Source organism: Lissotriton helveticus, chromosome 3_1, assembly GCF_964261635.1.
Source record: "Lissotriton helveticus chromosome 3_1, aLisHel1.1, whole genome shotgun sequence".
NCBI lineage: Eukaryota > Metazoa > Chordata > Amphibia > Caudata > Salamandridae > Lissotriton > Lissotriton helveticus.
Window position 1 is genome coordinate 588,406,599 of NC_136061.1, and position 23,946 is coordinate 588,430,544.

Consider the following 23,946-nt stretch of genomic DNA (forward strand, 5'->3'; position numbering starts at 1 on the left):
TGGGATGGGGCAGTGAGATAAATAACGGTGATGGATCAAGCCCTGATCTTTGGACTGGGTAAGAGTGGTCTGCTTAATTCAGACACTCTGTTCATCACCACCCCCTTTTCTGTATCACTGGTTAGAGGCGGCAGACCCGGGAGCAGAAGTCAGCCCAGGACCAGGGTTCAATTCCCGACGCGGCAGGGTTGTGGACCTGGGTCAGCGGACTCGATAATTCTCGCTTCGGTGCCTACTCTAATCAGGGGTCCCACTCGGCAACTCTGGGCATTAGCTTGCCTAATCTCCACAACGGCCCCATCAACGCCGGGGATGCTTGGCTCCACCTTGGGGACTCCCAGCAGGGAGCATCCCACAGGGAAAGCCAGGACGGGTTCCCCAGCGTTACACAGCTCCAGGAAACCTACGGGTAGCAGTGCGCTTTACAAGCTCAAATACATACATACATACATACATATCACCCACAAACCAATGGGCTAGTTGAGTGATTTAACAATACCACCAGAGGTATGATCATGGGACTCCCTGACAAACACAGAAGGAGAGGGGATGTCCTTTTGTCATGCCTCCTTTTCCCCTACAGAGAGGTGCCATAGAAAGAAGTGGACTTAGGTCCCTTTGACATTTGCTTTCGCCATCCTGTTAGGGGACCACTGAGTCTTATGAGGAAAGGTTGGGATAAGCCTCTCAAAGAGCCCAAACTTGACATTGTGGATTATGTGCTTGGTCTTCGTTCCAGGATCACTGAGTGTGGAATGAAGCCAACCAAGAGCTCCTGAAGCAATGGATTGACCAAAAGGCTGCACTGGTTGGGTTTCAGCTGGGAGAGAAGGTATGGGTTTTAGATCCTGTGGCACTTTGGGTCCTCCGGGATAAATGCATTGGTCCCTACCCTATCCTAGAAAGAAAAGGGGAGGTTACTTACATGGTAGACCTAGGGACTTGCAGGATCCCCCACAGGGTCATCCATGTGAATCACCTGAAATCTTTTCATGGCAGGGCTGAAGTGACCATGCTGATGGTCACTGATGAGGATCAGGAAGAAGAGATTGAAATGTACCTCCTCTTAAACAGCTCTAACGATGGGTCTGTTGAGGGAGTTGTCTTTCAGACTCCTTCACTGCCCAACAGAAAACTCACTGCAGGCAAGCCCTGGGGCAGTATGCTGAACTCTTGTATTTGACCCCTGGTCAGACAACTTGGTGTACAGATGATGTGAACAATGGGGACAGCATAATTGTCAAAAACAAAATGTACAGTCAGGCTGATCAAGTCATAGAAGGCAGCAGAGCTGAAGTCAGCAAGATGTGGAGTTAGCGGTGATTGAACTCTCTGAGAGTCCCTGGGCCAGCCCAGTGGTCTTTGACCCCAAACCTCATTCCAAGGGAGGTAAACCAGAGTTGAGGTGTTGTGTGGACCACAGGTCTCAATGCTGTCACTAAGACAGATGCACAACCTATTCCAAGGGCTGATGAACAGGTTAACTTGGGTGCAGCCAAGTTTCCCAGTACCTTTGATTTGACATCAGTGAACTGTCAGATTGGTCTCATCACAAGAGCCAAAGAAAAATCAGCATTCTCGACCCCAGATGTACATTACTAGTTTATTGTAATGCCTTTTGGTTTAAAAAATGCCTTGCTGCCTTCCAGAGGTTGATGAACAAAATCCTGGCTGAGCTGTAGTCTTTTAGTGTAGTTTGCCTTGATGATATTGCTGTCTATAGCTTCACCTGGCAGAAACACCTGATCCACCTTGGGAAGGTCCTTAAGGCTCTGAATTGAGTCACTATCAAGGCAAGCACATGACAGATAGGGCATGGCCAAGTTGTATACTTGAACCACTTTGTAGGTCGAGGCCAAGTTCAACTTTTACAGCTCAATGTCCATACTACTCTGGACTTGGAGGCTCCAACCACCCAAACTCTCAAGTCAGAGCATTCCTCGGCTTGACTGGGTTCTACAAGAGGTTTGTGATGAGATATGGTAGTATTGTGGCACTGCTCTAAGAACTGATCTCCAAGAAACAACCCAAGAAAGTAAACTGGACAGTGAGCTGTCAAACGGGTTTTGACACTCTGAAGGAAGCAATGTGCATGGCACCCTTTCTATAAGCTCCAGATTATACAAAGCAGTTCATTGTGCAGGCATATGCCTCTGAATATGGGATAGGTGCAGTCCTATCACAGACCAACAATGATGGTCAGGACCAGCCTATTACTTTTATTAGAAGGTGGGTTCTCCCCAAAGAACAGCGTTGAAGTGCTATTGTTATGGAAGCCTTTGCTGTAGTTTGGTACCTGATACTTACTTCTTTGTACAAACTTAAACTAACCACAGGCCTCTCGGATGACGGATACAAATGAAAGGGGAAAATGCTAAATTGTTGAGGTGGTCAGTCTCTCTACAGGGAATAGACTTCACAGTGGAACACGGGCCTGGGACTAACCATGCAGATGCCCCTCTATTTTTGGCCAAAGTACTGATGCTTTTTGAGTGTAGGCGCACTGGATCCCTACTAACCAGGCCCCCAGTGCCAGTGCTTGTTCCCTTAAAACATTGTAAATGTCGAATTGTATCACAATTAGCAAGGATTTTAGCACCCCTGTAAGTCCCTAGTAAATGTTATCCCTGGTACCCAGAACATTGGTACTAAACAGGTTCCCTATGGGCTGCAGCATGTATTATGCCACACAAAGGGACCCACATAAAAACCTGCAGGCAGACTGCCATTGTAGAATGCGTAGAATGGTGCACACCATTTTGAAAACATTCTATGGCAAAGTTACACTGCATATACTATATGTAAGTCACCCCTACAGCAGGCCTTAGAGCCCTAAGGCAGTAAGGCAGTGGGCATTACATTACATGTAAGGGTGCCTCTGCATGAGCAGGTACACTTTGTGATGTCTAGTTCAATTACTAGATATTACAAGTGATCAGGCAGCCCTCTTAAGGACATTTTTTGGGACTGGTCATTACGAGTTATCCAGCTACATGATGACTGCACTTAAACAAATGGTGTTTGTCTTAATAAATCTGTACTGATGGCCAGTACTATATTTATTATGACATGCACCCAGAGGTCACCTTAGAAGTGTCCCCTGAAATCCTCCTGGTTCTCAAGTGTGCTGGCTGACTGGTATCATCCAGCCTGTCACCACAGTTGAGTTTCTGACCCCCTGTTGGTGAGAGCCCATGCTCTCAGAGGCCAGAAACTAAGCCTGCTTCGGAGGGAGGTGTTCACACCACCTACAACAAGATAGCTAGTGAATTAGCATTTCAAGGCCAGAGGCATTAAAGTCTCTGCCGCCTTAGATATTGTACAATAGCTTCCCCCCAGACCAGGGGAACACAACCCCCTGCCATGAGGCCGATTTGGCACCAAAGCAGGTGGAAAATTAGTTAGTCAGAAAGCCTATTACACTTTCAGCTGATGCACACCCCTAAGGTGGGGCACCTGAAGTGGACAGCCAAGTAAAAGTTTTACCATTTTTAATTTGATGAAACTAGGAACTCTGGGTCAGTTTTATGCCCACTATCACCAGGAAGTGGTCATATAGGGGGTGCACTCACCCTTTGGGGTAAGTAGACTATGCAAACACAAGGAGGTGATGAACTGAGTGCTGAAACTTTTCAGACACCCACCCCAGTCACAGTTCTGGATTGAATCCATCATCGTTCTTAAGCTCACTTTGCCACCCCAGTTCAGACCCAGCCATATGCAAATCAGTCTTGACCCTGTTCTTCATGGGAACAGTCCAGCCCGAACTGCCAAGACAGGTCTTCCCTGGACTATAAACAAGCATCCTGGGACCGGTTTCGGGGTAGCACGCCTCATCAGCAAGGCTAGATTGAATCCAGTGGCAAAGTGAGCAAGGGACCCACATTTGGGCATATCCTGCCAACTTAGAGTGAACAAAGCAAACACAAGGAGATGATGGAAGGAGCGCTGAAACTTTTCAGTCCCTCACCCCCAATCACACATCTGGGTTGAAACCATCATCTTTCTTTGGCTTACTTCGCCACCCCAGTTCAGACCCAGCCATATGCATATCAGTCTTGACCCTGTTCCTCATGGGAACAGTCCAGCCCGAACTGCCAAGCCAGGTCTTCACTGGACTGGAAACAAGCATCCCTAGGACCGGTTTCAGGGTAACACCCCTCATCAGCCAGGCTTGCTTGAATACAGTGGCAAAGTAAGCAAGGGACCCATGTCTGGGCATACCCTGCCAAATTGTAGCGATTCTGAGCAGCAAACAGAAGGCGGGGCTCCGAAGTCTCAACAACACTACTACTCCCAGAACGCCCTGGGCTCTAGCAGTCCGGAACCGGCAAATGGGGAAGAGGTATTTAAGCGCCTCCCAGGAAGTAAGAGGTGCTTCCTAGCCTGAAACCCGACCTTCCTTAGTTTCGGACACCGCAGCTGATACCGCGGATGCTTGCCTTCCCGCTACTTTGGACACCGCAGCTGATACCGCGGACGCTTGCCTTCCCACTACTTCAGACACCGCAGCTGATACCGCGGACGCTTGCCTTCCCGCTACTTTGGACACCGCAGCTGAGACCGCGGGCGCTTGCCTTCCCTCTGACTTTTGGAGGTAAGACCAAGTCTAGCACGGCCGTGCTATACACACTGTTTCGATTATTTGTTTCCTTTGACCTTGTTTGTTTAAAGTGCCGGTGTACTTCTCCCGGTCTACAAACCCGGCCCGGCAAGAAACTAATCCGACACTGTGGGGTTTGCAGTAAGCACAGCGTCGCCTTGCATACGCCCGATTAACCGCGCCTTCCTCTGAGTTCTGTGCAGTAACAGCCAGAGGAACATCACAGGTGTTCTTACACGGCGTCCATCCCTCCCACCGTGGTTCCAGCATCAAACGCTGTGGGGCATCCAGTGAGTGATACCATAGTTCACATTATACGTATTTGTCTAGCATCGCCTTCTGTCCAGTGTAACGGTGTCCTTTGTTTTCCTAGCTGCGCAGAGCCACGCGAGACAAGACCTACAGGGTGCCCCAGTGACAGCATCTTCCTTATCCTATCCCCTTCCCTTTTCCCCCGGAGTGCGATCTTTCTCCAGTGTGTTGGCCACATTGGGAGGGTGGCATTTAAGGGAGGGTTACTACCCGTCTGTTCCCGTGACACAAATTAGGCTGAACAAAGCAAACACAAGGAGATGATGGATGGAGCGCTGAAACTTTCAGACACTCACCCCCAGTCACAGATCTTGGTTGAATCCATCATCGTTCTTTAGCTCACTTTGCCACCCCAGTCAGACCCAGCCATATGCAAATCAGTCTTGACACTGTTCCTCATGGGAACAGTACAACCTGATTTGCAAAGCCAGTAGTGAGCAATAATGAGCAAATGAACGATGGATTAAACCCAGATCTGTGACTGTGGGTGAGTGAATGAAAAGTTTCAGCACTCTGTCCATCATCTTGTTTGTTGTGTTTGCTATGGGAATAATTCTACGGCAAGGAATCTGTGGCTAGATAGTCTCTACCAGAAAAAGTGTTACCTTATGGTAAGTAACTTGTTTGTTGATCCTCTGTTTCTACCACCTCCCCTCCTCGTGTGCTTGTGTTTCTGAAACAGTTTTTTTCTCTCCGGTTCAGGAGTAATTATTGTTTTGCGGGAAGCCTTGCCACGTGTCTTGGTATGAGGTGGTTAGCATAACTCACCTGTATGTTACTTGTAATAGTTAATAAATAGCTTCAGGAAAAAAGCCAGTGGGGGTATCTGGTCCGGTATTGCTTCTACCTTTTATAACTTCTTATATAGACAGATGAACATATTGCAAGCATCTGTTTTTTTCTGAAAACATTTCAGGGTGGCGTCACATTTGCTCCCAAACCAAATATTTTACAGATTATCTACCAACTTAGAAGACATTATTAAAAAGGAACATAAAACTTTCGTAATAAGAAAACAATTCCCTATTTACGGTTTATTTACACGTTGCCAAACATATTTGGGTTTTCACTGTGGGTCAACTAACCCCCATGCAAAACAATATATTTATTTTATTAAAATGGGAAGATTCCACTGATTAAAAACAATTTTTGAGTATTGTCAAAAGGGCTAAGAAGAAATTCTCCCTAAAACATAATCTGCATGGAATTTGACTGGTTATTTCCCCCAGTGGGGACACGTTGCTATGAGGTGGCTTTTATCGCGCACAGTATCTCAATACATTTTCCGTTGGTGCAAAGGAAACCTCATTCATATTTGTAATGCTATTGCAAAGTCTTCTTTGTGGCTTTTTTTTTGTCCATGACTGTGAGGTCTGGCTGAGTCCCACTGAACCAATTTATGAGTTTTCTCTTTATCCCAAGCAGCTTTATCAGGAAGTGCTTTGCTAGTGAGTGGTCAGGAATACACTTGCATGTCTTTGAGGGACTGGTGGGAATGGAAATGCTAAGTTTACTGATGGCACTATAATAATGATGCATCACGACGTTTCATATAATCCTTGTAGCCTGCTGCAGAGGGCTATACTGGTTGTTAAAGGCTTTGAATCCCACTTCAAAGGGAGGGGGGGGAGGGCCTTTAACCAGTATGGCCCGAGGCAGAAGGACTGTAATGCTATTAGAGCACTCTACCCACAGAGGGTCGAATGTTCTTAGTAAAAAAGGGAAAAACAGAAAGACAAACATTGGAATGTTGAAGCAGGGGGTTATACCAGCCATTGTATGCCCTGAGCTACTTTATTGTCTTCAATGGAGGTCTCAACATTTCAGTGTTCTAATTACACATATGCAGTACCACCTGTTCGCCCAGTTTCATCTTGTAATGGCTAGCGAAAGTATGTCTGTGCTCTGTCATTGTTGGATGCAGAATGTTTGGGTGTGAGTTAAGTGTTGTGCACATATGATAAAGAAAAAAGGGGACCTAACATCTAAAATATGTGCATATTTTTACTTCATGAAAAAAATCACTATGTGCTGCTGCACATGCTGGACGAACTGTGAAGATTTATTCATGTTTGTGCATATTCTGTTTACACAGTGCTGTATTTATGGTATACATTTTATTTGCGTCAAAGCCTTTAGAGTGTACTGCATTTGGATAATTATTGCAAATATCTTACAGAAAGGTGATAAAAATATGGAAAGACAGTGACATTTGGTTTATAAATGTGAAGTATAGTAAGTCATATACTGAGAGAAAGGAGAATTGAGCAGAAGTTGGAGGATATAAAGAGAGAATGACACTAAGTCAAAGCTACGTGTTGTATGGTTCATGACATGGCCAAATTCCCTCTTTGTGTTCCACCTCATCTCACTGAAACTCTCAAAATGTGTGATATAACTTAATTCCTCAGCGTCTATTCATAGTCTGAGAATGAACAACTTAGCATACTGTAATCTAGCCTGAAACATCATTGTGCACACTTGACTTGACCGTTGCTGTCTTATTTGTTTTGTTTATGCAGGTCATGAGTATGGCCCCAGCACCTTTGTCTCTACTGATCAAGGCGGCCCCTATCCTAACTGAGGAGATGTATGGTGACATTCAGCCTGCAGCGTGGGAGCTACTGCTGAGCGTGGATGAGCACATGGCTGGGGCAGCAGGTACAGCAAAGAATTCCTAATAGAAAAATGCTCACATATCTCTTCTCAGAACCATGTGAATCTTGGAAAAACCTTGATGATGCCAGCTGGCGATAGCAAGCGAGGATTCTCTTGATGGAATAATGCAGGCATTTTACCTTCCCAGAACATAGTAGTTAGAAATGGGGTCTCTGGTTGGTAGTGGTTTGCCCATTCTAAGCAGAGTAAGTAATTTACACTCAGAATAACGTGTGCTCACCGCCTTGGTAGCTTGGCAAGAGCAGTCAGACTTCTCCTCCGAGGAAATGTGTAAAGTATTTGTAAACACACAGTGACACTGTGAAAACACTACAAAATTATTACACAACAGTTTTGAAAAATAATGAGTATTATTCTGAATGAAACAAGACCACAATAACAAGAAAACGCACATACACATATCAAAATACGAATTCTCAAAGATTAAATGCAGTTACAGCACTTAGAAACACAACACTCCGACTAGGGCTATAACGACTTGCCTGATGGAGTCGGATTTCAAAGTTTGGGGCCAACCGCGATGGAGCTCTGGCCTGCTATGGAGTCGCACAGACCCCGGGTACAGTATCTTGGAAAGAATAACAAAATAAAGACGTTGCGAGGCATTGCTGGGGCCTGGTGCATCTTCAGTTCCTTACAGTTGTTGGCACTTCAGTGCTCGGAACATTGCATGACCCAGGGGAGGTGATGCAGCTTTGGCGGTAAGGCGTAAGGTTCTGCTGTTGGTACAGGGTCCATGAAGTGTCAAGAGTCAGGCCATGCGGCGTAGATCTCGCAGTGTTGATGTCACCCCAAGGGGCCTCCGGTTCTGCAGAGGAGTCGGGCGCCGTGGACTTCTCTGACACGGTACTCAGGGCTCCCCTGTTGTGCTTCTTCAGAGGCGCTGCAGTGGGGCCTACGGTGCAAGTCACAATTGTTGCGTTGAGCGGGGACCAAGGCTCAAAAGTCACGCTCGAATTTGATGTGGGGTGTGGTTTCTTCTTGGACCAGGAACTGTATTTGGCACCACTTGGCAGAGTAGGGCTCTCAGCAGAAATGCACAGATGCTGCAGGTGAAGTCTTTGAAGGCCCTGAGACTTCCTACAGGAGGGAAGCTCGACTCAAGCCCTTGGAGATACTTGGAAAGCAGGATGTACAAAGCAAAGTCCAGTCCTTTCACTCGCCGGACAGAAACAGCAAGCAGCAGGCCAGCACAGCAAAGCAAACAGTAAAGTGGCAGTCCCTCCTGATAGCAATACAGCTCTTCTTCCTGTCAGAATGTCCTCAATCCAGAAGTGTTCCAAGTATATGGTGTCAGAGGTCCAGTACTTATACCCATTTTGAGTAGTAGAGACTTCTTTGTGAAGGGACAGGTACAGCCCTATTCAGGTGCAAGTGTCAGCTACTCCCACAACTCTAGGTCAGGAAGATCCATCAGCCTGGTAATGGACCATCAGGATATGCAGGGAATACCTCAACTCCCTTTGTGTGACTGTCTAGAGTGAATGCATAAACAATCCAACTGTCATCCTGACCCAGACGTGTATTCAGAGATAGGCAGAGACACAGAATGCTAACTTTCTAAAAAGTGGTGTTTTCAGACCTGCAATTAAAAAAAACAACTTCACTAAATGTTGTATTTTTAAATTGTGAGTCTAGAGACACCAAACTTTTTATCAGCTCCCAATTGCAAGATACACGCATAAAGCGTTAAAAGGCAGCTCCAATGCTAACCCATGGGAGAGATATGCATTGCTGTGGTGAAAACCTGGGGCCTACCTTAGGTGTGCCTTACATTTTATAAAAAGGAACGAAAGGGAACTGGAAAGTAGGTGTACTCGCTAAGTCGACTTGGCAGTTAAAAACTGCACTTACAGACACTGCAGTGGCTACTCATGTGCTTGGCACAATCCGTGCTGCAGGCCCACTAATAGTTTTTGGCTTACAGGACCTGGGCACACCTGGTGCACTGTTCTAGTAAATCAAATAGGCCAATCATGGGGAAACCAAATACTATTACATTTTAGACAGGGAGCACTTGCACTTTAGCACTGGTCAACAGTGATAAAGTCCTAAAGCCGCCAGCAAAAACTAAGTCCAGCACACAGTCAAAAACAGGCGGCCAGAGGCAAAAAGACAGGGGCAACCATGCCAAAAGATGCCAGGTCTAACCAGTGTCCCCCCAGCTGATTAGACCTCCCTCCTGGGAGTTCTTATCAGTAAGGAGGCAGAATCTGGAAAGACCATCAACGTTGGCATGTTCTGCTCCAGGGCGGAGTTCCACCATTTCATCAGGTTTCCCTTTAGATCCTCTCCCACACAAAATTTGGGCCAGATTTGTAACAGTTCTCTAACTTCTGGATTAGTACCAGCTTATTGGAAACGGGCGGTGGTAACTCCGCTCTTAAAAAAAAGTGACCCTCGACCCGACCTGTGCTGGTAACTATAGACCAATTTCTCTCTTAACATATCCAATTAAAATCAATGAACGTCTGGTCAGCAGAACTTTGTCTCAATTCCTGGAATCCAACTCTAGGTTACATGATGTCCAGTTTGGTCGGTAACTGCTTTGGTGACCGTGTTAGATGACCTTCGATTGCGGGCAGACAGGGGACAATCTGGCATTCTTATTTTGCTCAACCTGTCTTCCGCTTTCGACACGGTCAACCATGACATCTTACTGACCAAACTAGAAGAGGTCGGGGTGTCAGGGACGGCATTAGAATGGTTCCTTTCCTATCTTTTCGGCAGGTGTCAGGCGGTTTCTCTCCCGCGGTTTCAATCTAAATTCTCCAATGTCCACTATGGTGTTCCTCAGGGATCGGCGATAAGCCCTAGTCTCTTTAACATCTATATGAGACCCTTGATTGAAATCATAAAGGCACATGGTGTGAATCTGGTGAATCACACTGACGACACTCAGCTCTTCCTCTCCTTAGAGGGGAATCAGTCAATTTCTCTGGCGACTTTTCATGACTGTATGCATGACACTGCTCATTGGCTAAGAGCCAACTCGCTTCAATGCAATCCAGATAAGACTGAAGTCTTATCCTGTACAATGGGGAAAGTTCCTCCCCCTTTTCCTGACAATTTGTGGCCTTCTTAGGCTGCCCCGACTCTGGTTCCAGCCAAAGCAGTACGCAATTTGGGAGTTATGCTCGATGATAACTTAACCCTAGAAACACATGTAAATAAGGTGGTGGGGAACTGTTTTTCCTTGATCAGAGCCTTGAGAAAAATCCTTCCGCTGTTGCCTAAGACAGCCAGGGCGTTTGTCGTTGGAAGTATCATTCTCAGCAGGCTGGACTATTGTAACGCTCTACTATTGGAGACCCCAACATTTTTGGTTGAACGTCTCCAAAGAGTCCAGAACTTTGTGGCAAAACTAGCACTGGCGAAACCGCGGTGTTCATCAGGCTCTTTGGCTCTTGCAGAGCTTCACTGGTTACCAATAAGGCAGAGGATTCCGTTTAAGTCCCTCTGCTTGGTTTTCAAGGCTCTGCATGGGGTTGGACATAAGCCCCTTCAGGAGACCTTTGTGTGGTATACTCCATTAAGATGTCTCTGTTCCTCCACAGCCTGTTTGGTGAGAGCTCCGAAAATTCGCAAAGCCAAATCAGGAGGCAGGGCATTCAGCTCTGCCACTGCCAAACTTTGGAACAGCCTTCCTTTGGAAATCAGGCAGTTTCAAGACCTTCTGCAGTTTAGGAAAAAGGTTAAAACGTGGCTTTTCCCTAGAACCTGACAGTTGGGACGGCTTCTCTCTCTGAAACTCTTTTTGCCATCTTCCACTGACTGATGATTCACGTACGATAGTGCCGAGATACCCGTAGGGTGATAGCTGCTCTTTATAAATATCACATACAATACAATACAATACAATACAATAAAGCCCATTCCCTGTAGGGATATGGACCGCCTCAACAGTTTAGGATTCTCACCCCTCATCTGCATTAACCATCTGAGAGGCGTGTGTTCTGTCTAAACTCGGAAGTGCGTCCCAAATAAGTTGGGTCTTAGCTTCTTCAGGGCCCAGACCACAGCAAAAGCTTCCCTTTCTATTGTGCTTCGCCTGTGTTCTCTGAGAAGTAAAGTCGTACTCATAAAGACAAAAGGTTGAACTAGACCCTCTTTGTTTAGCTTTGAAACTACGGCTCCTACACCATGCTCAGCTGTATCAGCCTGTACCATGAATTCCTTGGAGAAGTCAGGGTGTCAAAAGTGATCTGGCATGCCTCTGATGGAGCTGCTTCTTGCAAGTCAGCTCAGACAAGGGGCAACAGTGGTACCATACCCCTTGACAAATCTGCAGTAGTATCCAGTGAGACCTAAAAGGGCTCTCACCTCTGTCTGGGTCTTGGGGGGTGCCCAAGCCAGAATGGTATCAATCTTTGGCTGCAGGGGCTGCACCTTACCACTCCCTACCTGGTTTCCCAAGTACACTACAGACCCCTGACCTAGCTGGCCCTTACTGGCCTTTATTTTGAGGCCTGCAGTCTGCAGGGCCTTAAACACCTCAAGAAGATGGTACAAATGGTCCTCCAAACTGGAGCTGAATACTGCAAACTCATCAAGGTAAGCAGCACTGAAGTTCTCCAACCCGGCCAGGACCTGGTTGACCAACCTCTAGAATGTGGCAGGGGAGTCCTTCAACCCAAAAGGCATGACCTGGAACTGGTAGTGCCCTTCTGGTGTTGGGAACGCTGACCTCTCTTTTGCCCCCTTGTTCAAGGCAATCTGCTAGTACCGAGATGTTAGGTCAAACGTGGTGAGAAATACAGCAACTCCAAGCCGATCAATGAGCTCTTCAACTCGGGGATGCGGTGCACATCAGTGTTGGTGACGGCATGGAGGCACTGATAGTCAACACAGAACTGCAGTTATGTTGTGACACCGGGTGAGGCATCCTTGTGGGAACAAAACCACTGGGCGGGACCTAGGACTGTTGAAGGGCTCAACCACCCTTACCTCCAGCATCTAAGAGACCTCCTCCTTGAAGTTGTTCTTCACTCTATCAGACAACCTCTATGACTTGTGCTTAACAGGCTGTCCCCAGTGTCAATATCGTGGGTGCACCATTGGGTGACTCCAGGGATGAGTGAGAACAGAGAGGCAAACTGTCCCAGCAACTGGTGACAGTCTGTCTGTTGTTCTAGGGTCAGAGTAGGGAATGAATGAATGAATAAAATGTATTTGTGTTTACTCAAAACCATTAAAATAGAGCAACAAATTACAGGTAAACATAATTGTTGAAAAAGAAACTTAAAATGGGAGCGACACAAACATAGTTAAAAATGTAAAGTTCATTAGACCATTAGTGCTTGCCCACAATTCTTGCCTGGTCTCGCTCATAGGGCTAGATTGTCTCTAAGATGTGGGAGTTCGCCATCTGGGCCAATGTCCTAGCTATGAGAGTCCATCAATTTCCGGCGTGTCTCTTGAATGAATTTACTGAACGTAGCCATGTCTTTCACTGTTTCCATTGTGAATAGGTGGTAAACGGCCTCCTTTATAGATCTGATACCATGTTTCAGTAAGGTTGGCTTTAGATAGAGGTTACGCTCAGAGGACAACGCTGGGCAGCAGAAAAAAATGTGTGCAAAGCTCTCATATTTGTATTTACATAGCCGGCACTCCAAGTGCTTTATCCAAGATGACCCCAAGGGGTAGAGATCTTTAAGGGGGAGAGAATGTAATCTAAGCGCTAAAATCCTATTTAACGCCTGTTTCCCCACCGCCTGGGTGAGATGGAGTTTGGAGTTCCGTTCTGTGTGAGGGAGTTTTAAGGACTCGTGAAAGCCTCTTGATTCCAAAGATTCCAAGTCCGAGGTGCGCGAGCAGAGGCAAACCTGTTTTTTTATCGCGCTTTTAATAGCAGCGTACTTTATTGATTCAGGGTCCCAGTTTTCCACTGCGAGCTTCAGAGCATCTTTGTCGACGCAGAGGCTATTTGACCACGGATTATCTGGTTCCAGGAAAATATTTTTTATAAAAAATTTCAGAGTGTTTTCTCTTGCCGCAATGGCAAGGAAGAAGTATTTGCTCATTGCGGCCAACTCTTCATATTTTTGTTGGGTTAGGTCGAACTCCAGCCGCACTAAAATGTTTCGGGTGCGAGCGGGAAGATGAAATAACTTTTTATAGGGAAACAACCTTTACAACGCAACTTTTACAACGCACTACCATTACAACGAAACTTTTACAACGCAACATCCATTACAACGCATGTCTTTACAACGCAGTCATTACAACGCATTACACTACAACGCACACCACTACATCGCATGCCATTACAACGCAGTCATTACAACGCATACCATTACAACGCATAACTTACCATCCGACACTTACCCTACTGTTGCAGCCCCTGGAGTTAGAATAGTCATTTTTACCCCTACACTATCCAACACTTACCCTATTGTTGCACCCCCTGGAGTTAGAATAGTAATTTCTACCCCTACACTATCCAACACTTACCTTACATGCAATGTAATGTAATGCGTTGTAATGGTATGCGTTGTAAATGTAGTATGCGTTGTAGTGGAATGCGTTGTAAAGGTAGTTTCAAAGAATTCGTTGTAATGGCATGCATTGTAATGGTGTGCGTTGTGATGGATGTTGCGGTGTAAAAAATGCGTTGTAAAGGTAGGCGTTGTGAAAGTATGCGTTGTAACGTCATACATCCCTTTTTATATGCTGAGCAGTGGATTTTTTCTAGTGTGCCTGGTAACTTACCAGGGAAGGCTTGTTGTACGTAGTTCAGTGAAGGTATTAACTTTGCCCTTAGTACTCTTCGAATTGCTGTTGTTGTAGGGCTATGTAAGGTGGCATACAGTTTGCTTAGGGCATATGTAATGCTTTTCCCTTTTGCCCGAATTTTATCAAGATGTACTCCTGGGCGCCCTGTCTCGCTAACCAAACTCCCAGGTAGTTATAATTTTGTGTGCAGTCCAAAGACAACTTTCCTATCCTCCATTTTGTCCGTTTTTTTTCGGATAGGGTCCAAAGATTATTATTTTTGATTTGGATGGATTTACAATCAGTTTGTTCTTAGCATTGTAATTGTCCAGAGAAGATAGTGCCTTTTGTAGGCCGATTTTAGTGTGGTCTAAGAGCACCAAGTCGTCAGCATATTGCAATAGTTGTATCTTCGTGTGACCGAGCCGTGGTGTTGCTAATGATGCTCCAGGTCAGAGTAGGGAAGAGGATCACACCCTCTACTGACACATCCTGCTCTGTGGCAGACAGGAGGTCGTGGAGAAATTCACTATCCTCTTCCATTCCATCATCCGTGACCAAGAGCATGGTCAACTCAGACCTCTCAAAATGTGGTTTCAGGTGGTTGAGGTGTAAGACCCTCAAAGGGTTCCTAGGAGCCTGCAAGTCAACCAAGTAGGTGACGTCACTCTTGCACTCTTTCACCTCAAATGGCCCAGACTCTACCGAAGTCATCACCCATACTTTCTGGCCAGGCTGAAACTCAACCAGAGTGGTATTCTGGCTTTACCAATGTTTCATATCTTCCTGGATAGCTTCTAGATTCTCCTGGGCAAGTTTCTGAAAGCGGGCTGTTGGTTCCGGAAGGCCGGCATGTAACTAAATACATCCTGGGGTGTCTTCCTAGGAGCTTGCCCCCACCCCTCCTTTACCAAACTGAGATGTCCTCTCACAGGGTGACTATACAGAAGTTAAAAGGGGTTGAAGCCAACTCCCTTTGGCAGTACCTCTCTTTAGTCGAATGGAAGATATGGTAAGAGGATGTCCCACTTACCCCTCATGGGTTCTGAGAGACCCATAATCATCCTCTTGAGGGTACAGTTAAACCTTTAAATCAACTCTTTGCTTTGGGGTGGTAAGGGCTGGTGAACTTATAGGTAACATCACACATCGTCCACGTTCCCTTCATGTACAAGGACATGAAGTTGGTACCTCGGTTAAATACTACCTCCTTGGGGAGCCCCACTTGGGTAAAGATCCCCATCAGTGCCCTGGCCATGGTGGGCACATTCACTTTCCTCAGAGGGATAGCTTCCGGATACGGGGTGGCATGGTGCACCCAGACCAGGATGAACCTGTTGCCCATTGCTGTCTTGGGTTCCAGAGGCCCCACAATGTCAATACCCACCCGCTCGAAAGGGGTGGTCATCAGGGCTGGACTGGTCGTAGGGTGCACCAGGCATTTCCACGGTGGACTGAAAGGGTGGGAGCTGGTTTTAGACTGGTGGGGGCCGATTTTGTTACTGGGGGCTGGTCTTGCAGCAGTGTTACAGAATCAGCAGCCCCTAGTAACAAAAGCTCAGCAACAGTGTTCCCCCCGGCCACTTCTCCCCCAGCCCCCTTACAGGTCCAGTTCAACGTAATATCCAGGGCGGGGTTGCGATCCCAGTCTGTCCCAGATGGTCATGATAGGAAATGGTTGGAGGGGAGCCTTGCTCCCCTCCCCCCCATTTGTCACTTGCTTGGCAAGTAGGACAGGACCTACAGAGTGCATCTGAGGCCTTCCTTATTTGGGTCCAACAAAAGTTGGAGTCAAAGGTTTTGTCCTGCCCCAAATGACCTGCCAGAGGCACATCATGAGCCAAAACCATTAGGAAGGCTCTGGAGCACTGGGGTACTACCAGTACATGGGCTACTCAGGCTCGGCAACCTTAGGCTAGCTGTACATGAGATTATTCTCCCAATATATCAGGTGAGACCCTGTAGATTCCCGGGTATCCCCCTCAGCCTCCTCGGGGACCATAGAAATTTCCGGAGCGTGTGTCCTGCTCCCTTTGCCCCTTCCCGACAGGCGCCTGGGCCACTGTTTCAGGCTCCAGGTCCTTCTGATCACCCTCTCTGGGTGCCATGGACAATGTGGTCAAGCACACCCATTCTGGCAAATTCCAACATCTTCAAGTGTGGCGTAAGCTCCACCTCCTTCCAGGCGGTTTTCTCCAGGTCGTTGCCCAGCGGACCCTCAATTGGCATGGATGGACTCACAGCTAACTTCAAGGAACCTAAGACCCTCCCATTTCAAAAGGAGCCTGGGCTACCATACACTGGCTCTCACTGTTGTCTCCAACAACAACTTGGTGGACCACATTCGAGATTACCTGCTCTTCAAAAATCAGATGACAGTCGAATGTTATCATACTGGCACCTGTGTCTCTCAGAGCCTCCACCCGTCCCACATTGATGGTCATCCAGTACCTGTACTTCTTAGTATTATCAGTCAGGAGGGTTCTCTGGGCCATTTCACTCTCATCCTGGAAGACTAGGGTCATCTCAGTTGGCTCCCCACCACTAACTGGGACCAACTCCTCCCCAAGTGCTACACTTGCCATCCCCAGTGACTGCCCACGCGGAACACTTGGGATCCCCTTTGAAGTGCCCTTCCTGATTACATGCAAAACATTTCAGGCTTCCCTTCCTGGCAGACTTACCTGCCGGGAACCAACTCTTCTTCTCAACAGGGGGTTGGGAATCCTTACCCTGGGAACTAGTTTGGGTCCCTTTTGAGAACTCCTTACTCTTATAATCCCCCCCTCCTTCTCTTGGGGACCCTGCCCACCCTTGGCTGATTTTCCCCCATACAGCCTCTTGTGGACCCTGGTGTTGAGCCAGCGGACTACCTGCTGAGCAAGCTTCCTAGGGTCAGTAAGTGTACTGGCGCAGCTCTGGAAAACAAAGACTAGACAAGTTCGTTCTCCCATAGAATAAAATTGTACTGCCCCCGAAAATATGTTACCTCACCGCCCTTCACTCAACCATTAGTACTCTGCAGAAGGAATCAACACATTCAAGCCATGTTTGTGAATCAAGTTTGGTACTCTCCCTAAATTTGTCCCTGTACCTTTCTGGAGTAAGACCATACCTCTTCATCAGGGCTGCCTTCATGTTTGAGTAGGTGAGTTGTCCTGCTGTACCTTGGACCAACATGGTGTCCCTCCCCTCCCCTCCCCTCCCTTTCAAAGTGGTTCCACAGACCTGTCCCTCATCCTCTATCAGGGACCCTGTTCACATATAAAGAGGTATAAAGGGTGGATGAGCGAAGAACAAGTAAAGAGATGCAACATATAGAAGTTGAAAAACAATAGCAAGTCGTTGGTACGAGTCTTTGGGTGGCTTTATTTCAGGTGCACTCTGTTTGCATTCATTGGGAACAACCAACGCATTTTGCCCAAACAGGGGCTTCTTCAGGGCTGTAATGGCACACAATGTACAGGTGTTTTAAAAAAACAAAAAACGTGGATCAAAGACTATAGCCCTGGAACCACTAATCTATATCATCCTCCTAGGTGTAATCATTGACTAGGCCCTTGGGTATGGGCACTTTCCTCTCTAACTGCACTGAAGCTACACTGCCACCATCCATGCTGGGATCAATCTGCTTGGCTTTCAGATCCATCTCTTTTAGACTCCGCTCATTAGCCAAAATAATCGTCTTCTCCTCAATGGCTGGTATCTTTTCCTCCAAAGCTTTTTCTCTTTCATTCACCATCCTGGCTTCCCACCTGTCCTCCAGTCTTTTTGAGAAAACACTTCTGCTTTCCTTGGAGGGTGTCTTCCCCCGAGGCAGATCATGATTCACCAAGAAATAACTGTGCAGGCTCTATTCCTCCACCACCACAACAACATTCTCATCCTCTATGTGCACCCCAGCCTTCCTGGCTGCCAACCAGGCCCTCAGCACCTTTTCGAGCTCCTACTTTCTAGTGAGGCCTTTAAAAGAAAACTTGAAATCCCTGCAGAATCTTTTAAGCTGAGGCACTATATAGGTTGCCAACCTCTCCTGCGCAAAATCCCAATCTGCAGATATAGCTGAAGGCTCTCCCGACTGAGATATGATTGTGCAAAATGTTCAAGAGTTGCAAAAAGAGAAAAGGCAAAACAGTATGCTGGGGTGTAATGGTCTGTGATATTGAAGTAGCGTACACCAATCACTGTATGTAATATACAAATACAAGTCCTATCCCACCGCTTCCACCCATGTTAGAGATAGGGTCTCTGGTTGGCAGTGGTTTGCACTGTGCTAGCAGACCCTCACTCTAGTCAGGGTAAGGAAGCTACACCCACAGAATATTATGTGCTCACCCCCTTGGTAGCTTGGCAACAGCAGTCAGGTTATCCTCAGAGGAAATGTGCAAAGTATTTGTGCACACACACGCACAGTAACGTAGGGAAAATACCATAATAGTATTTCACACCAATTTAGAATAAAAGCCAATATTTATCTGAATAAAACGAGATGAAAACAACAATAATCCCACATACACCTATCAAAATATGAATTCTCAAAGATTAAATGCAGTTATAGTGCTTAGAAACACAATAGGTCTGACAGGGGATATAACAACTTTCTTGATGGAGTCGAAACTGAAAGTTCGGGCCAACCGCGAGGGAGTGTGGGCCAGATACATATTTGTACAGACCCCGGTTACAGTAGTTTGGAATCGATGAAGAAACAAAGATGCTGTGAGGCTCTGGGGAGGTGAGGAATCTCTAGGGCAGGTGCAACGTTGGTTACTTACTGTCAGTGCAGGTCATTGACACCTCGGTGTTCGGAACTTTGCAAGGCCCAGGGGAGGTGATCGGGCGTTAGGGGCAAGGCATAAGTTCCGCTGGCAGTGTGGGTTGAATGAAGTGTCGAGAGTCAAGCCACACGGCATCGATTTTGGAGTGTTGATGTCACCCCATGGGCCACCGGTGCGGAGTCGGGCGCTACAGACTTTGGTGACGCAGCGCTTAACACCCCCCCCCCCACTCTGTGGCAGTTCTTCAAAGGTGCTGCGGCGGTGTCAGAGCCTGCTTTCCAAGTTGCGTTCGTTGCATTGAGCGGGGACCCCTGCTCCAGTGCAGGCAGAGGCTCGGTGTCGAAGAGTGGCACTGGCTCTAAAGTCACACTCAAAGTCGATGTGGTGGTCTCTTCCTATTGAATGCAGCACACTCACTTCCAAGGGCCCAGGAACTGGATTTGGCACCGCTTGGCAGAGTAGCCTTACAGCAAAAAAGCCCAGATGCTGAAGGTGAAGCCTTTGATGGCCCTAAGACTTTCAACAGGAGGTAAGCTTGACTCAAGCCCATGGAGAAACTTGGGAAGCAGGATGTAGAAAGCAAAGCCCAGTTCTTTCACTCCCAGGACAGAAGCAGCTAGCAGCAGGCCAGCACAGTAAAGCAAACAGCAAAGTGTCAGTCCCTCCTGACAGCAACACAGCTCTTCTTCCCTGCAGAATGTCCTCAGTCCAGAAGTGTTCCAAATATATGGTGTCAGAGGTCCAGTACTTATACCCGCGAAGCCGTGAAGTAGGCAAACTTCAAGGGAAAGTCTTTGCAGTGCGCAAGACTCTGCCCTTCCTGGCCATGGCACCTGCTTACAGGGGGTATAAACTACTTTGTGAAGGCACAGCCCTATTCAGGTGCACGTGTCAGCTCTTCCCACCACACTCTAGTTCAAGAAGATCCATCAGCCTGGTGAAGGGCCAACAGGATATGCAGGGCACTCTTCAGCTCCCTTTGAGTGACTGTCTAGAGTGAATGCACAAACAGCCCAACTACCCAATTGTCATCCTTACCCAGACGTGTATTCAGGGACAGGCAGAGGCACAGAATGGTTATAGTAAGAAAATGCCAACTATCTAAAAAGTGGCATTTTCAGACTGGCAATTTAAAATCCAACTTCACTAAAAGTTGTATTTTGAAATTGTGATTCCCGAGACACCAAACTCAAATGTTCTATCAGCTCCAATTAAGTGTTACAAGGCAGCTCCGATGCTAACCTCTGGGAGAGATAGGCATTGCTGCAGTGAAAAATACATTTAGCAGTTTTTCACTACCAGGACAAACTCACCAGTACATGTCCTACCTTTTAAATATACTGCACCCTTCTTATGGGGCTACCTAGGGCCTACATTAGGAGTGCCTTATATGTAATAAAAGGGAAGGTTTAGGCCTGGTAAGAAGATGTTCTTGCTGGGTCGACAGGGCAATTAAAAAGTTCGTACACAGACATTATAGTGGCAGGTCTGAGACATGGTTGCACAGCTATTCATGTGGGTGGCACAATATGTGCTGCAGGCCCACTAGTAGTGTTTGACTTACAGGCCCTGGGCACACCTGGTGCACTGTACTAGGGACTTACTAGTAAATCAAATCAGCCAATCGTGGAAAAACCAAACACCATTATATTTAAGACTGGGAGTATTTGCACTTTAGCAATGGCCAGCAGTTGTAAAGTGCCCAGAGTCTGAATGGAGGAGAGCTTAATGTTAATGTAGTTGTTAAATAAAAATAAGAACACCGGTGTGCTGAGACGGGTGTTGGGAGATTGACCAAAGAAGTGGATTTTAATAGAGGCTTCATGTCAGAACGATGTGAATCATTTACATGCGCTAACATTATAGAAAGTGGCCTTTGTTAAGTTACAGTATATGCAATGCTAAATCAGGGGTTCAGAGAAACTAAATACAAACATAATGATGAGCAGAGAGCAGAGAAAAGTTTTCAGTTAGACACTGGTAAATAGAAAGAAGGAAGAGGGAATATGTAGGAGAAACTAAAGGAGCAGAGTAAGGATGATAGAAGGAAATAAGAGGAATGAACTAGAAAGCATAAATAGAGAAGGATGAAATATGAGCGAGATTCTTAAAATGAAAGAATTGACAGTAGAAAGCAGATGGACTCAAGGGAGGTGGAAACATGATTAGAGGAAGGAAAGATGTAGAGAAACGAAGCTAAAAGTATGCTTTGGTGACTCACTAGACTAATGCATCTTCCGCAGAGATCTGAGTTTGACCGCAGATTACAGCAGGTTCACTCATAAAGTGAGTAACATAGAGTCGGGTAACAACACATTATATCTGTTAGTAGTTTAAAAATTCTCCAAGGGGGTAAAAGTGCATTGTATAAATTCGTCCATTATGATTCGGAGCAGTTGAGAAATGAAAGAGAGAAATTTGACAGAAACATGAAAAAAGACTGAATGAAGTAAATAATGAAAATGTAAGAAGGAAGAATGAAGTAAGGGAAATGAGGCAGAAAAAACCCAGAAAACACATTAAAAAATCCGTTTAGTCTGGTCTTAAGCTGGTTTGATGGGTTTTAAAAAAAAAAATTATTGGAAGCATATGCCTCAAAAATAAAAAGAAAAGAAAACATGCCTCCTGTGAACGTGGTGGCTATATGATTGTAGTAAAAATAATGTGTTAACCCGTTTGTTAGTTTTGATTCACATCACAGGAAAAAATATTCTTATTGGTGCAAAGAAAAGGTACCATTGGGTTTGAAATACTGTAATAAGAAGACATAGTTTAAACACACATGGTTGCACATGTGAGCAGGCAAAAAACACATTACTGATTGTGTAAGCAAAAGACTGAAGGATGCTGACCTATTGACCTAAGCTGTATGCTATGGTGGCTGAAAGCAAAATGTGAATGGCAGTTAAATAAACAAATAGATGAAGAGGGCTGATTCGACATCCCTCTGTATCTGTCCATGTGTATGGAATTTTTATTTATGAATGTAATATTATGTAAGACTGCTGAGACAACTAAAGCTGTCTCTATCTAATTACACCTTAAAAGGAAACAAAATGAAGATGAAACCCCTGAAAAAAACTATGAATACCTAAACTCGAGGACTGAGAAAAGGCAACATATCCATTATATATGACATTTTCAACCATATTTCTTTCCCCACCTGCAGCGGCCATGTTCCTCCTTTGTGCTGTGAAGGTCCCGGATGCCGTTTCTGACATGTTGACTTCAGAGTTTCAGCACCCTGAAACGGTGCAAAGGCTCAATGCTATCTTGAAATTCCACACTCTCTGGAGATTCAGGTACCAAGTCTGGCCACGAATGGAAGAAGGAGCCCAGCAGATCTTCAAGGTAAACTGAAGAGGCCAGAAAAACGGGTTCCTAAACATCTATAGAATTGATAAAGCTTCGGTCATTCTGCTTTTTGGTTTGAAAATCTTGATTCCCTCAACTGATATCATTGTTTTATTGTTCTCCTTAAGTTTTCATTACATAAAGTTTGCGTGTTTAATTAAACCGTCTGATGTTGATTGTATGTATGTATTTATTGCTTCACCATGAAGGGGGAAGACACGTTTGTTTAATTCATTGGAAGCTTTGCAAAACATTTATGAGATGTGTTAAAATATACTGAAAAAACAATAAAAAGGCTTGCAAGCGACATATGCATTTGAGGTTAAAGTAGCCTTAGAGTTCAGCATGTAACCAATTTACTTATTTATGGGTAGCAGATTTCAAAAATTGTCACGAGACTTGTGAATTTGAAGTCGGCATCAATGTGTCAGTATGGTACATGAAGTATATATGCTTTGGCAGTCACAAGTAGTTCCACAAAAGTCATTAAGACACTAAGAAACAGCTTAAGGTAGGTACAAGACAAGATGGATAAGATAAGTGGAGGAGGTAGATAATGAGGAGCTCTGTAGGCCTTTGTCGTAGAAAGGACATAATACATATAGTATTATTATAACTAAGAAGACATAGCAGCAAAACGCTGTAGGGCATCTATGTCAGCGGTGTATCAGAATGTTGATATGAGCGGGAAGGCATTCCCTGAGAAGAAATGAATTATGGTGGACAGTTTTTTATTTGAGCTGTTTTTTTGAAAGTTATGTGAACTTTCTTCTTATAGTCCTTGTTTTGTTGGATTGTTGTTGTGCGAGATACAGAAGGAAGTTTATGAATATGGCCGTATATGTGAAATAAGTTGTCTGTTAAGTTGAGCAAGATTCCAGTGTTAGACTTCTTTTTCTTTTTTTTTGTTCAATAAGTTTATTACATTTTAATAAGCATATACATAGTTAAATACAATACAAAGTGATACAAATGATGGAACCAGTGTTAGACTTCTAAAGAAGTTTAAAACTAGGGTGGGTCTGTCGAATTTGGCTACAGAGTGGAGGACAGGGTTGTGAGGGTTTAGAGCAGACGTCTCTAGCCTTTCCTGTAATAAGAGCTACTTCTGTTCAATGCAAATCGTCTCGAGCTACTAATATTCTTAGAGATGGAACCACATGAGATAAGATTACATTAAATGCCACTTTTGTTAGATTACAGCAGCGACTTCCTCCGGGCTTCAATCACAGTTGCCAGCAGTATTGTAAAAAATGATGCTATATCAATATGGAAATGCCTGTACGTGGGTAATACATAACAGCTATAGCTGCAATTACTCTAGGATCAAGTTAACAATGATAGTAGTAGTCTCCACAACACTGTTTGATTTTTGTCACTCAAATATCAGCCTTAAATATCTTGTGACAAGTATAACCGTTTTTCTCCAAACATCACCATATGAATTTTGAACATCACACATTTTCATTTCATTTTTTTATTTTTTTATTTATTTAGGTGTTCACA

The 23,946-nt window shown here is 45.5% G+C and overlaps 1 protein-coding gene across 1 annotated transcript in view; it reads left to right on the forward strand.

The window, feature by feature from the left end:
- Positions 1-23,946, forward strand: part of UNC80 (unc-80 subunit of NALCN channel complex) — a 2,761,828-nt gene that overhangs the window by 1,388,243 nt on the left and 1,349,639 nt on the right. The window contains exons 30-31 of the mRNA XM_078680564.1: positions 7,438-7,576; positions 22,256-22,437. Coding sequence (XP_078536690.1) covers positions 7,438-7,576; positions 22,256-22,437 — 321 coding nt within the window. The remainder of the gene's footprint in view (positions 1-7,437; positions 7,577-22,255; positions 22,438-23,946) is intronic.